The 15,363-nt window shown below is 39.3% G+C and overlaps 2 protein-coding genes across 5 annotated transcripts in view; one reads left to right on the top strand and one right to left on the bottom strand.

Moving 5' to 3' along the window:
- Positions 1-15,363, top strand: part of LOC104951371 (anoctamin-4) — a 255,164-nt gene that overhangs the window by 229,481 nt on the left and 10,320 nt on the right. The window lies entirely within an intron of this gene.
- klhl5 (kelch-like family member 5) overlaps positions 5,532-15,363 on the bottom strand; it is an 81,660-nt gene continuing 71,828 nt past the window's right edge. For both annotated transcript variants that reach the window (XM_010778005.1, XM_010778004.1), the window contains exons 6-13: positions 13,868-14,054; positions 13,089-13,313; positions 12,291-12,366; positions 11,848-11,934; positions 10,579-10,653; positions 9,843-9,980; positions 8,592-8,763; positions 5,532-7,220 (exon numbers count right to left, since the gene is read on the bottom strand). In XM_010778005.1, coding sequence (XP_010776307.1) covers positions 7,164-7,220; positions 8,592-8,763; positions 9,843-9,980; positions 10,579-10,653; positions 11,848-11,934; positions 12,291-12,366; positions 13,089-13,313; positions 13,868-14,054 — 1,017 coding nt within the window. In that variant the 3' untranslated portion in view covers positions 5,532-7,163. The remainder of the gene's footprint in view (positions 7,221-8,591; positions 8,764-9,842; positions 9,981-10,578; positions 10,654-11,847; positions 11,935-12,290; positions 12,367-13,088; positions 13,314-13,867; positions 14,055-15,363) is intronic.

Here is a 15,363-nt window from a genome sequence, read left to right on the forward strand (position 1 = left end):
CCAAAAACAGTCAGTATCTGGTGTGAGGTAGGGTTAGGGTTAGGGTTAGGGTAATGTTGTGAATCGAGTGGCCCATGATGGTGGTGGGGTTATGGTATGGGCAGGCGTATGTTATGGACGATGAACACAGGCCACTCGATTCACAACATTACCCTAACCCTAACCCTAACCCTAATCCTAACCCTCACACCAGATACTGACTTGTTTTCGGACCCCCCCAGACCCCCCCAATAAAGCAAAAATGCACGTTTCAGAGTGGCCTTTTATTGTGGCCAGCCTAAGGCACACCTGTGCAATAATCATGCTGTCTAATCAGCATCTTGATATGCCACACCTGTGAGGTGGGATGGATTTATCTCGGCAAAGGAGAAGTGCTCACTATCACAGATTTTTTCAGATTTGTGAACAATATTTGAGATAAATGGTTATTTTGTGTGTATAGAAAATGTTTTAGATCTTTGAGTTCATCTCATGAAAAATGGGAGCAAAAACAAAAGTGTTGCATTTATATTTTTGTTCAGTGTAATATACACCAGTAAGAATATTTGTGTACATAAACAGTCAAAACAAGTTAGATATCAAGTTTTGGGCTATAGGGAATGCATACATCCTAAACATGTGATAGAACACATCTAAATCACCATCTTTTTCATGACTATTTTTGAATGCACTTTCTGTGTTTTTAAATGGCTCACTCCACATCATTTACATGATACAAGCAATCTTAGATTGGGCTCGCAGGCAGCAACGTCTGACAGCCTCTCTTGGTACAAGAATATAAAAGTGTAAAAGCTGACGAATCACTCTTTTTACCACTTTTTGTATGCTTATTAAATAGCCTCAGTGCTTATATAAAAGTGATTTGTTCCAAGCATGACAGTGATATCATCACCCTTTACCAAAGCTATTTGTCATCTGCAACAGGTGAACATTAAAACGTATATAGATCTACACCGTTTCAACGTTATAAACATATGCAGACATATGTATTACAAACATACAGCTCTGGGGAAAATTAGACCACTGATTATTCCTTAATCTCAATCTCTACATGTATGACAGCCATTCCATTCCAGTGTCTGTTGAATTTTAAATAGTAAAACCAGAGAAACTGATCATTCTGCAGTGATCTGTTATTTTTTTCCAGAGCTGTATGATTCTTTGCTGAGACATAAACTCTGACTAAAAGTGGTGAAATTAGACTACTATAAGTTTTGAACTCCAGAACAATTTTGTTGTATTTGTAATAGAAGACATTTTGGAAGCCGATATCATACTGCTCTACATAACCTTTGCCATTCAGCATAGTGACAGCTTTTTCCTTTGGTACTTTTAAGTATATTTGGATGCTAATACTTTTTTTTACAATGCAGTAAAACGTTCATTCACTTTTGCTAGATGTCTGCTTTGTTTCCCTTATTTGTAATTGTATGGTCATTATATTAAGTTAACAAAGAAAACCTATAATATAAACTGGGCATAAAAAGAGACAGTGGCTCCCAAAGAAAAATTGAATTTAGTTATGTAAATACTATAAGACGCAACTTACTCTGGGTTATGATTATTGTGCTCATTATTACTAACCTAGCACCATGCTTAAATGTTGTCTTGATACAATGCATGATCTTAGTGAATATCTCAATGTTACCCTGACATTTGGTATACATAGTTCTATAATGAGTTAGTTGCACCTAGAAACGCAATAAGTTGGTAGTTGGTTTGCTATCGCCAACAAAATAGCTGGTTTAGCTAACGAGCTAATAACTTTATCCAATACACCGACCACACAACAGTAACTTAGCTGCCTAATTCACGCTAACGTTAGCAAGTAGCTCCGTTAGCTAGCCGTCTGAAGCCGTTCCTGTGCTCAAACTCAAGCCTGAAATCCTAAAAACCAATGTAATCGCTTTACATGGATTGGCTGGTACCCACCTTCATCTTGATGGCGTTTAATCAGTTCAACTTTTAATCGATGGTTACTGTAAAAAAGAACATCCTCGACACTGTTGTGTGTATCCCACAATACTTCACTCTGAAGCGTCTGCAGAAGCTACGGCGATGTCATAGCAACAGCCGTTAGCCAATGGGGGGCCTCTAAAGCAGAGCTGGGTGAACATGTACTGCTTGTTGTTTAAAATATTTATATAGCATAATATGAGTTGTGTTAGATAATATACGAGTTGTAATATTGAAGAAAGGTTATATTTTAATCTTGTACTGTAATTAATTTTACATTCTGTCTTTAGCTCATCATATACTATTTTACATACATAGTTTACTTCTAACCATCTTTACCTGCACATTGGTCATTTTCAACATTATCTTGCACTATTTTTTATTTCTGTTCCGTTGGTTCTTGCTCTATTTTTTTAATGTTTTATTGGTTATGTCTTATATATTTATGACATTGAATCTTTGACTTTTTTTACTTATAATAATAATAATGCATTTTATTTATGGGCGCCTTTCAAAGCTCTCAATGACACCTTACAGAGGATAATTAAAAACTAGCAACAAAGAAGGTTAAACAGTAATTCAAGACTTAAAAAACAAAGTCTTAAAAACAATAATCAGTTTAGAGGAATTATGATATAGAATACGCCAGTTTAAAAAGGTGGGTTTTCAGGCAGGATTTGAAGGTTGAGAGAGTATATATATATATATACTCCACTTTCATCAGACAGCCTTTATAATGAGTTAAAAAAGCTAGCCTATTTATTGTTGATTGCTAAGTATTAAGCTTTACTCTAATAAAGTCTTATTTTGTTGTTTTTAAAGTCTGTTCATGTTTATTGTTTTTTACCTGTGTTTTGTCCATACTTTTCTTATTCATTTATCATGTGACATTTTAAGATTGATTGTTGTCGGGCTATATTCATAGGATGAAATTCAAATCTCAGAATATGCCTTTTACACAGAAGACATATTGAAATGTTATATTTAGAGGTTTGGTTTCATGATCGTGTGATCCTAGTACTGGATAAGGTATTTAATGCTTATTATCCATAAATGTAATGTATATTATTATTTAAACAGCCATTCTGCCTCAAAAACGTATGCCTAAATACTTTCACTTCCAAGTATATTTTAATGCAAATGATTTTGTACTTCAGTATGTTCTGTGAAAGTGTGCTTACACCTCATATCCAGTAGACGGCAAACTCGCACAACTTCTAGGACTTACTGCCACATTGTCTCTGACATCTGCTCTGTCCCTTCTAATCTTTTGATAGAAGGCTATAAGCAATAATGCTCTTTGAAAGAAAGGATACACCATCTTCTGCTTCTCTAACTCTTTACTGAGCAGGCTCACTGTACTTTCATTCATCTGAAATACATCATGCTGCTTCTTCTCTTGGGTTATTTCATTATTGATGAAAGGCAGAGGAAACACTCTGGTGATTCCGCACCCTCTTTACTTTCCCATGCATTGATGGAAGGGTGAGAGCCTATTTTAGCTCTATTAATGTGGGAGCTGAAATGAAATGCCAGCGGTGTGACACAAATAGTCCTCTCTGTTCTACAGCGAGCTGATGCAGACAGCACCATGCTGACTTAGATCTCATTAAGATGCGCATAAGGGAGCCGATTTATGATTTCCAAGCAAAATGGTGAAAAACATTTTTTTGCCAGTGATAACGAGTAAGAGTGAATCAATGATTTTGCAATTCACCTTTTTGAACTACATTGTTATTAAATCCAATAATGAAAGATCAATTACATCAATGTAATACAAGCAATCCTGCAATGAGTCATACAAAGTATGTCAATTACAAAAATTCACTGTTGAGGTCAAACAGCTGCAGAGGAAATTAGCTTCTGATCGATTGCAGTTAATTAATCTCTTCCTTATTCCGTACAAAGAAGCCCACAAGAATAGGCTTATGATTCAGTTGTGAAGTCGAAAAACGAATTATACAGACATTGAGAAAGCATTACAAAGTCCTACTTAAGTATTCTGTAGATTCTGGCAGTGCTGCAAGACACTTTAATGTTGCGATTTAGGCTGCCTGATTCCCATTGACGTTCCTTGCAGGATAATCTAACCTTTAACAACACATTGAACCAGTAGAATCCAAACTTTCATGCTTCACTTAAAACAAGAATTCAATGTGCCAATTTGTACCTTTAAGGTTAACAAACGTACTCCAAATATGTTTCAATATCCCTGATAAGGTTATGATATAGTACTTAAAAGAAGTGGCATTGAAAAACATATAGACAAAGTGATGACTATGGTAAATGATGAGTTGTTGGAGAGTTGTGCACACTGTGAGAACACTGTTGATTGTAATGAACACTTTCAGAAACAGTCTGACAGTATCACTCTATGCACTCATTATGATATGTTCTGGCTGCTTGATTAAGCTATAGCACTTCCTTCTGAATGACTTGTAAAAACACAAGACTGTCTTATGGCTGCATCCTTTAATAAAATCCATATTCTTAAAAATGTTGTTCATCGTTTTACATACTTTATTCAGAAGCAATGTTTTTGGAAACTTCGGATCAACACTAGATTTTCAAATAAAGCTTTAGACAACAGTTGGCTGCACAGCTTACGTTTGCATTGACTCACCGATTAGTTGAGTACAGTAACTAAGTTAGTAGATGCAGATGTGTGTACCTGTGTGCAGCACTGACACATAGGCAGCTGCATGTCTAAATAATTTTCCGGGTACCTCAACACTTGTATGAATAATGGACTCAGGTGGCAAGACAAGGTCACTGGCGTCATTTATCAGCGCCACCGAGGGCCGTTTGTCAGAGCTGGTTATGATTAAAAGCTTCCCCTGCGATAAATAACAGTGAATCAGCTGGCTCCTGGCTGTTGTCCTGGGGTTAAAGTATCTGTAAATTGTGAGCATTCCTCTTTCTTACAGGCTTGTTTAAAACGTTTCAATATGCCGCTGTGTCTCTGGCTCCGGCTGTAGCTTCTAAGTTAGAGCATCAGCACAGAAGAGAAAGGACTCATATTAAACACCCAGGCCAAGAAAATTAATTCGGAGCATAAAAACCATAGAAAGTGTGAACTGCAAAGGGCTGCTCTGATGGGGATGCTGTTAAGAGATAAGAGCCACACATAAACATACACATTTACACCATGATGGCATTTATAGTGCATCTGTGACAGATAAAAACTGCAGAAATCAGTAACATTAATATGAGTTAGATGTTATTGTAAGACTGCCAAGGCACACNTGTGAACTGCAAAGGGCTGCTCTGATGGGGATGCTGTTAAGAGATAAGAGCCACACATAAACATACACATTTACACCATGATGGCATTTATAGTGCATCTGTGACAGATAAAATCTGCAGAAATCAGTAACATTAATATGAGTTAGATGTTATTGTAAGGTTTTGTATATTACTATTTTACACAGGAGAAAACATGAACAAATCACATCCTGACTTTTATAGTGTAAAAGATTGATAACAGTATGTTACATAAGCATATATTACATAATTGAAATGGAAAGTAAAAGGTGTAATATTCTGGTGCAAAAAGAGGAGATGAGCAACTGTACCATTTCTCAGTGTCACTTTATTACACCCCGGCTTCATCTCAATTCATAATACAAAACAGAAACGCACAATAACACATGATAGATTTATTTGGCGCTGTATAATATACAGCATAATGCAATTAGACTACATACAGATTTGATATTTATTTATGTACAGAATATACACAGAATATATAACATGATTTGGAATGTCAGTCTTTATTTTTAACCTCTGACTGAGATCAAACTCTCTGACTACCTCTACACAGTGGAGGTGACACACTTCTTCTGCTCTGATCTAAAGAGAATGACTCTCTAAATAAGCAGCTGTATGAAGGCGAAGAAAATAGAATAATGCAGCAGTGCATTAGGCTTGAATAAACATCGGCTCAGCTGTGGGGAATCGCTAGCCTACAGTCTCTGCTTTTAAGATATCATGCCTGCAAATCTGGAAGGCTGTTCAATCTTCACTGGCTCCTGGGGCACGTGGCTTTCAGCTGTGTGGTTAAGTGTGTCATTGTATGTGTGTGTGTGTGTGTGATATGTCCGTGTATTTGTGAAGTGCATCCTGGGGGCTACATTAGCTCTAGATATGTCAGTTCAGACAGGAAGGCTGCTTACACACACACACACACACACACACACACACACACACACACACACACACACACACACACACACACACACACACACACACACACACACACACACACACACACACTTTATACTGATAGCTGACCCTGTGGCCAGTTACTTGTATTATTATTATTACTTCTCTGGTTATAAACCTAATAGCAGTGCTAAATGGACCTCAACTATGAGAACGGATATGATATCATTGTAGATTGTAAGAAAAGCTACAATAAAATAGATGTCACAGTATACTGTATGCTCCAGATGTGAGCTGATGCAACAAGGAAGACGTAAACATAAACATTAGAAAAAAAGCATTATGATATGTTTTTGACTGAAAAGAAACAAGTGTGTCACAGTTTCAGGGCCCTTCATAAGCTTGTGCTGATTATGTCAAAAGTCTTTCTTTCATCTGTCAGCAGGCAGGAAACGGAAAGAAAGAGGAGAGCAACTCGCCGACTGCAGCATAAAATAATAGGGACTATATTAAAATAGCATCAATGCAAGGCATCAGATATTGTTAGGAGAAACCAGAGCGTAAAAGGATCAAGCCCCGCGAACAGTCTCTTGACAATATCTCTCTGTCTCTCTCACCTTTCTGTCAGCAGAAATAGAAGCTGAAAGCAACCATGTAGGTTTTTGTGCATGTGTGTCCCGCCTTGTCTGCAGGAACAAAATAATAAGCAAGAAAATATGCTGCGAGACGACAGGTGTTCCTTCATGCTCAGATAAACACTATATTCCTCTTCATCATGGGTGTCGATGGCGGTTCACTTCTGTGGCATATGTTATCAGGATGTTCAAATCCTAAACGTTTTCAGAAACCTGACACACGATTTAACGCTTACCCAAACATAAACATTAAAATAAATGAAAGGCAGCTCAATCTGACTCCGCCGAAGTGTGTCATCAGTCTCTAACTTCCCGGCGTTGGTCACACGATGGCAGGCAGATGGTTTCTTGACCAGTAGCGGTACACTGAGGGTCTCAGAGCCACATGCACAATCTAGCATAGTGTTTTCAGAGTCTGACGGTCACCACGCATGCTCCTGCCCTTCCAAGACACAGAGGTGCTACCTGGTAATAATGAAAAGAAAACCAGAATCAGAGGCAGCTTGATTAAACAAAAGAAATTCAGCAATGCGACTACTGGAAGGAGGGACAAACTATTTGATAAACACAACCAACACATCGCCAAGCTTCCGTCATCTTTAGGGAGCTCTATAGCGAGTTTCAGCATGTCTTTCTTTCAGCCTGCAACCTTTGGTTCACTCTCACTGCTTTAATAATGTTATTTTCGGTAAGCCAATTTTGTTGGTGTGAAAAAGCCATAAATCCCACTTTACTGCTGATAAAGATTATGTGATTTGATTTGAAACTCCAGAATAACTACTAAATGAGATCTAAGATGAGATTGCTTTGCCCACTGTTGTTTTCAAGGTCAACACTTGATCTTTGAAGTAAGTTAGTCAACTGAAGGGAATGGATTGCATTGTGAATCTTCCCTCAGCTCCTCACTCTCTGCAAAGGAGACACAGAGTTTAGCACGGCAGGGCGCAGGAAGTGAGGGTTGTTCTTTGGCTTCAAGGGGAGGCTTGAGATTTGTATTGTTGTCTAGTCCTGTTAAGACCTTTAGCCGCTGGCTCTACACCGATAGTCGAAGCTGACGGACAGTTTAAAAACATGAATTTACCACCTACGTTGTCTGACTTTGAAGTAAAAAGATTGACAGTTTGTGTTCAAGCAAGGAGGATAAGTGGTGCTACCAGGAAAGGACAGGCAACCCATCCTCTGGTTTGTTTGTTTGTTTCAGATTCTGACAGTAAACAGAGGACACATTTAACGGTCTCAACATGCCCGCTCACATCTCAGTTTGTCTTCATCTCAAAGTGTCAGTTTCCTCTATCCACCCATCTCTACACCCGTCTTGTTCTCAGCATGGTGCTTGTCTCCAAAATAGCAGATTTTCAGCGTCTTTGAGTGAGAACCCTCTGGGGCTATGCAGGAGATAAGGTACCAACTGTAGTGTGATCAGAGATATGCTGATGCTGAAATATGTGATCATTCAACTTAAACAAATACATGTGTAAATAGGAACATCTTTTTTCCTACAGCTGCGTCGGCAAAGGACAATATTAACTCGAGGAAAATACACATTTACAAAGCAATGAAAACACACAATGATAAATGAGAGAGGCGCTGCAGGAAGGTCAAACTGTGTGTGTTTATATAACAACTTTATTGACGTGCATCAGGATTTATTACCCGTTTTTACTGAACTAGAGTCATGTGTACATGTACATGCAATCAAGTGGATACATATAAATCTGCTGCATATGAGTGTACTTTAAAACAACACAGCTTATTAAATTGTACTGACTATTTCCCTCCAAGCATATAAACTGCATTCATGTGCATGTTGCATTTTTGTTTGTTCGTGAGTGTTACCTGTGTCCATTCGTTTGTCTGAGGGTCGTACGCTTCTACAGTATTGAGATACACCTGGCCGTCATAACCGCCCACAGCGTAGAGGCGGTCGCCAAGGAGACAAACACCAACCGCGTCTCTGCTGATGCTCATGGGTGCAACTGCCGTCCACACATCTGTCTGCGGGTCATACCTGTAAGCAGACCATGCGTGTTCGATAGTTCAACATATTGGGAAACACACCAGTTAGATGACAATCCAATTTCATGTTTGAGTACATCGATTGCAATCCATAAGATTTCTCTCATGGGGCATTTGGCAACACAGTATTAACTGGTGGTTACAGCAAATACAGTTTAGTAACACAGGCCCCAGATTAATTTTAATAATGAAGTCACGCAGTAATTGGCTTTTTTTCCATCATTCTGTGAGCAACTGGGATCTGATTTGATGCTGCACATGGCATGAGTCTTTGAAAGTACTTGGTAACCTCGCTGAGAAGTTGGAGGTCTGTCTGTCGCCTGCAGCTATTCATCTAACAGCTCCTGACTCTAACATTACTCCCTGCTATATTTCAAACTGATCTGCTGTCAAAAAATGCTGTCGTCTTGATATGTAAATGCATTTTTGATGAACGATAGCCATAAGGGTGAAGCTCAGATGTGCTGTGACTATAATAAAATTCAACTCTTGTTTCACAGGTTAAATACTTTTAATTAGAATCTACAACAGTAGCAAATGTTTGCTTTGCTTTAGCAGTCATTTAGCTTTTTTGTTAGAATTGCACCAGACATCCAATTCAGAACACTGCAAATAGACTCAATCACTATTGTGATTCTGAATTGTTATCTCATTCAGTGATGAGGTTGCAAGTTGCAAGTCATCTGTTTATCAGGAAATAGTTAGACCTAACTCTACCTTCAAATATAAACGGTCTTCTGTTTTTGTATGCACTCATCAAACGGCTAAAAAAACCAATGTGGTAATTAGTCAAATTCACTGTTTTTGGTCGTCATATTTTTTTTATTTGTACAGAGCAGCTGTCCTGCTTTTGCACTTAATGCTTAACATGTTCTTCTCAATATTCCACACACCAGTGGTATCGAGCTTCTCATATTGCTCTTTGCAAATAAGCCGGATAAGAGTTGGTTGCATTCATCTATTCTTTTATAACCGCTATGTCTAGAATTGAAAACGTGTAGTATGTACATTTTAACATCACACAGTAAATTGGGTAAGTACATTTCAGATTCACACACAATATAGACCCACCTCTCTACACAGTCACTGAGCCGAGATGCGAGGGATGAGGCCGGAGCATCGTGACCCCCGATGGCGTACAGGAAGCCGTGCCACGTGGCCACGCCCACACCTCCACGCCTTTTAGCCATAGGAGCACAAGCACTCCACCTGTAATGGAGGTTGTCACCATCAAGGAGAGAAAGAGAGATTAATCATGGTGAAAAACTCAATATATTGAGGAGGAACATTTTTATTTTATTTTACATTTCAAGAATTAATCTCAAAATGTATATTTTTATCCTAACAGTTGATTCTTGTTTTTGTTTCAACTTTATTCTCAATATGGAAAAATAAACTGTAATATCTGACACTAAGTAACGTTCAGGCTTTATTCTCAAATATGTAAAATGAAATACAAATATTCCTCTAAATTAGTTTCCCCTTTGGCCTTGCTTTAAAACTGTTCCAATAATTAACACCTTGAAAATGTGCAAACTCAAAATCTTCCAAAATGTGCTCTAAAATAAAGAACAACTCTATGTTCAGGGGACCAATAACAACCTTGTCTGAGCCCTTGTGAAGAACCTAATGAATGTACTGAACAGAAGTTGTTTGAATGCGGTTTATTCTAACATCCTGAGAGGGTTAGCTGTCTCCTTTGATCTGTGGGTAAATAACCTTAAAAACACAGAGGCGCTTTATTAGAAAGTACAGCAAACAGGAGACAGCAATTCATTCTGGCAAAATGAAGTCCTGTGTCTCTGACCTGTTGGTGTGGGGGTCGAAACATTCCACTGATCGCAGGCAGGATGAGCCGTCACGACCTCCGACTGCGTACAGCCTGAGGAGGCAAGACAGGAGACAGTATTATCCCTCTGGACACACACACACAGAGATAACACAAAACACCTGCCATACCAAACACCCTGCACATTTCAGGACTCTGGAAGTCCCTTTTCAATTTGGTGACATCGAAACAGATGGGGCAAGGGTGTATTTAAATGTGTGTTTCTTAGTATTTGGGGATACAGTGAGGTGAGAGAAATCAATCAGCTAAAACTCTTGGTGGTTTCACAACCCAGAGCAATCCCTCGGTCAGTGGTGTGTGTGTGTGTGTGTGTGTGTGTGTGTGTGTGTGTGTGTGTGTGTGTGTGTGTGTGTGTGTGTGTGTGTGTGTGTGTGTGTGTGTGTGTGTGTGTGTGTGTGTGTGTGTGTGTGTGTGTGTGTGTGTGTGTGAACTGTATGTACACACATTCATTGATGGGGAGTTGGCAGAGCGAAGAAAGAAAGCATCAGAGCCAGTCAAGCACGGAATGAGCTCCATCAGGCAAAGAGCCCAGAGAAGTCACAACACATACTCACACACACTTCTGCCGGGCATGCTTAGCACAGATCAGTTATTTCTGTATTAATTAGCATCTTAAAAGCCTTTCTCCCCAGTTTTCTAAGAGGCACTGAATAATAAAACAGCGCTGCGATATTGCAAAAAAACTCTTTTACGTATTAAATCCCACGATTATTAGGTGCATTGGTTCACTAGGGACTGTGGATGTGTAATTGAGTATTGCCATTGTGTCAGCAAAGCACTGCAGATAACTTGATCTTTGTAACCCCAATTTTCCAAACAAGCAGAGTGTGTGAAGCTCTAGGTATGTTTTCCCATGAAGTCAAATTCTTCTTACTCCAGAGAACCAAAACGATTTGGTTTCAGGCCATTGACAGATGTTCTCCTTTGGGCTCAAGCACTACATGTTGCTAATTACTTGACTCTTTTTTTGGGCATACATTGGCTATTTACTATAATGAGGTAGGTTGATGCAGTATATATATCTGTAGTAAGTACTTTTTTTTTTACATATCTACTAAAAAAGTAAATGTATTAATTTGTATTGATTTATCCAAGTCCATACTGAATCCAAGAACAATGGATGTCCTAAACAAAGATCTAAACGTATGTTCAATGTTACAGTGCATGTGTACTATGTAACTTTGATATATGTAGAAATGTAAAGCAATAGTGAGTGAATTTCCTTACTTTCCATTGAGTACAGCTACTCCCACTGTGCTTCTGGGTGTAGCCATACTTGCAACAAAGCTCCACTGGCGAGCTTGGGGGTCCCACCTGGTAAAAGAGAGGTGAAAAGTTCTTAGTCCTGCACATAATAAAAACAAACATGGCTAAACGGACATTCTTTCAATGGTATCCTGTCTGCTGCACACACAAAGAAAGACAGGCAGCTAAATGGACATTTAAAGATTCATTCAAAAACTCCAATAGGAGTCATTTCAGCACATACACCCTGTCTATTTCTTATTTAAAGAGCATTTGTGAAGACCAGATTTTTTTTTCAATGGATAGTTAGCAGACCATGACGAGAATTTTGATCAATATAAAAGTAAATTGGATTAGAATCTCAGACTAAACCTTTAAGCAGAAAATAACACAAAGTAAAACAGCTGTGTGAAGCATCCTCTTACCTTTCCACTGTGCTGAGGTAGCTCCAGCCATCATGTCCTCCTACTGCATACATGGGCCCCTCTAGGACGGCTACACCTGTGATTCACAAGCACATGTGCATGATTTAATCAGGGCAACCTACCAAGACACTATCAGCTTGAACAAGCACATGAAACCACATGCGTTTGGGACGAGAGGGTGAGGTGTGTGGACATAAGCATGCAGAGTTAGCAGCATGTTGACACCTCCACACTCAAAGGATTTATCTCCTAGAACATCTGTGGTGCCAGATGTGTGCTAGAATCTCCATTCACACACATGCTCACATTTATAAAAAAGAATAAAGCACCACCATCGCACTCCTTCAACTTTTGTAATGGTTTGTTATGTAGGAACAATCCTCTGCCAACTTATGAAGCACTTAACATGTAATACCATCCAATACAACAACCCTCCCATAACATCCATCAAAGAATCAAAGATCAATCAAAGAAATGTTTGATGTTCACTGATATTGTCTTAAAATGTATGGTATATTGCATTTGTATGTAAGGTGTGAAGTGCTGTTACATGCTAATTATTTGTTCTTTCAATTTACATACTGTATGAGGGAGGCAGAATATTATAATACAGACCAGTACAACATCTACACCATGACTTTAATGCTAAATATATATCATTGGATTTACACCTCAATGACTGTGAATAAACACAAAAACTGACCACAATCATTGAAGTAGACATCATCTCAGGACGTTTGTAATAAATAAAGTGTCCACTGAGTGTATAATACATTTCTATTGAAACAAGCTTCTCACCTAGGCCATGCCTGTGTGTGGACATGGGAGGCATGACGCTCCAGGCTTTGTTGTGCGGGTTGTAGCACTCCACAGTGTTGAGGGTCTTGAGTCCGTCTCGGCCCCCCACCACGTAGAGACGGCCGTCAAGGACCGCTACACCAAACTGCAGCCTCCGTCCACTCATGATGGCCACCTGCCTCCACGTGTCCTGACGCAGACAGTACTGCTCGATACTGGTAGCCCCTGGACAAAACAAACAAAGTAACATGTAGAATATAAACAGCTGGCCTTGATGAGCATTATTGTGCACTAAGGCTGCAACCTACAAAGAGCATTAGGTGTATGGTCTGTCTAATTTTAATGGGCTGTTTTTCCACCTATTATATTTGAGCATATATTGTCTTTTTACTGTCTACCTTTTTTTATTACATTGCCCTTGCTTACAATAGGATAAGATAAACTTTTTTTTCTTCCGTTCACACACCATTTTTTTTAATGACCTTCTACAAAAAAATCAACAGAATAAAAATAAAACATAAAAAAATCTTTCAAATCACCAAAAATACACTATAAAATACAACAATAAAAAAAACAAATGGGTCCTTTATATCCCACATATCCCACACACACATGTCCTACATTCAACAAAAAGAGCATGTTCTGGTGCCGGAACCAAAAACCTGAACACTATGAATAAAGATGATATCATTATTAGGATTTTTATCATTTCCATTATAATATACTATATAAATGAAATGTATGGAGGTGTGTGGTAACATCAAAGGGACTGTTTGTACCTTTTGTGGCGTCCATGCCCCCCACAGCGAACATGGCCCCCACAGTGGCTTTGCGGGGTCGGGTACGGGGGCTCTGCAGCAGGGGCTGCCGCTGAGGCAAGAGGTGATACTTCATCCCCTCCATCAGCAGCCGCTGGCACTCCATGCTGTCCCGCAGCAGAGGGTTGGACTCCAGGTCTGCCAAGAACTACACACACACATAAAGAAGAAGAATGAAGACACACAGGGACATGTGACAACTGCTATTAACAAACAGTCAAACAAATGCAGGGTATTTGTGTACTGCATGTGCGGGTTACAATGTTATCCCTGATTGTGGGGGTCTGAGGGTCGAAAGAAAGCTGTTCCCTCATTGATTGAGAGATTAGATCAGACCAGAAGCCATTAGTGCACAAACACACACTCTCTCACGCACACACACACAAACGGACACTTGCGCAGACTAATCATCTGAAACACTAGAGAACTAATCTCTCCTCAACATCTCAGCAGCTCTCTAGTCCATCCCTCTAACACCCCCCCCCCCACACTAAATACACCCCCCTCCGCCCAAGGGGTGGCAGCATGAAGCACTTAATTCACCAGTCTGTTCTTATAAAAAATACATCCACAGGAAAATCTGCCTGTGAGAGAGGCAGGGTGTGAAGCAAAGTTTCCCTGCAGGCAAGATTCAACATGATTTACATTTAGATAGGAGTGTGTGTGTGTGTGTGTGTGTGTGTGTGTGTGTGTGTGTGTGTGTGTGTGTGTGTGTGTGTGTGTGTTGTGTGGTGTGTGTGTGTTGGTGTGTGGTTGTGTGTGTGGTGTGGTGTGTTGGGTGTGTATGTGTGTTGCGTATGTGTGTGTTGACAGATGGAAAGCAGTAGAGGTTCAAGGAATGAGGCCGGAATTTTTTATTAAACATCATTAGAAGTGTGTATACCCGAATGTGTTGGCTGAACAGAAGTGCTATGTTCAGACATGCCTGCTGAGAATTCAATATGAGCAGAAGTATCCTACGATAACAGACCCTTTGATATCTTTGTTGAAATTTAAATGACAACCTTAACCAATAATCACATGATACATCTTATACATACTTATCCTTCAATAAGTTACAAGCAGAACATATCGTTTGTTGACCAGAATACTCATCAATCTGTTTTAAGATTTAGCTGAAGGAAACCTGCACTATTCCTCTGAAGGTTGCTTTAGCAGAGCTCTTTTTTCTATGGCCCCTTTTACCAACTAGGCAATAAATAAATAGTGCAAATAATTAATTTGGGTCAACCAAATGAATAAAAAAATCAATTTTCTCAGCGAGACATGAGAGAGTAAAGCAAGCATGGTAATGGTTAAGCAGCTTACACGGCAGGGGTGAATCCTCGCTTCATTGCAACAATCACTGGGCAGCCAAATTAGGGTGAACGCCTGCTTTCGACCTCTCATGTGTGTGCGTGTGTGTGTGCGTGTGTGTTGTGTGTGTGTGTGTGTGTATAAGCAAAGGAGCGAGAGAT

Source organism: Notothenia coriiceps, unplaced genomic scaffold (assembly GCF_000735185.1).
Source record: "Notothenia coriiceps isolate Sejong01 unplaced genomic scaffold, NC01 NC01_scaffold00018996, whole genome shotgun sequence".
In the NCBI taxonomy this organism is placed as follows: Eukaryota; Metazoa; Chordata; class Actinopteri; order Perciformes; family Nototheniidae; genus Notothenia; species Notothenia coriiceps.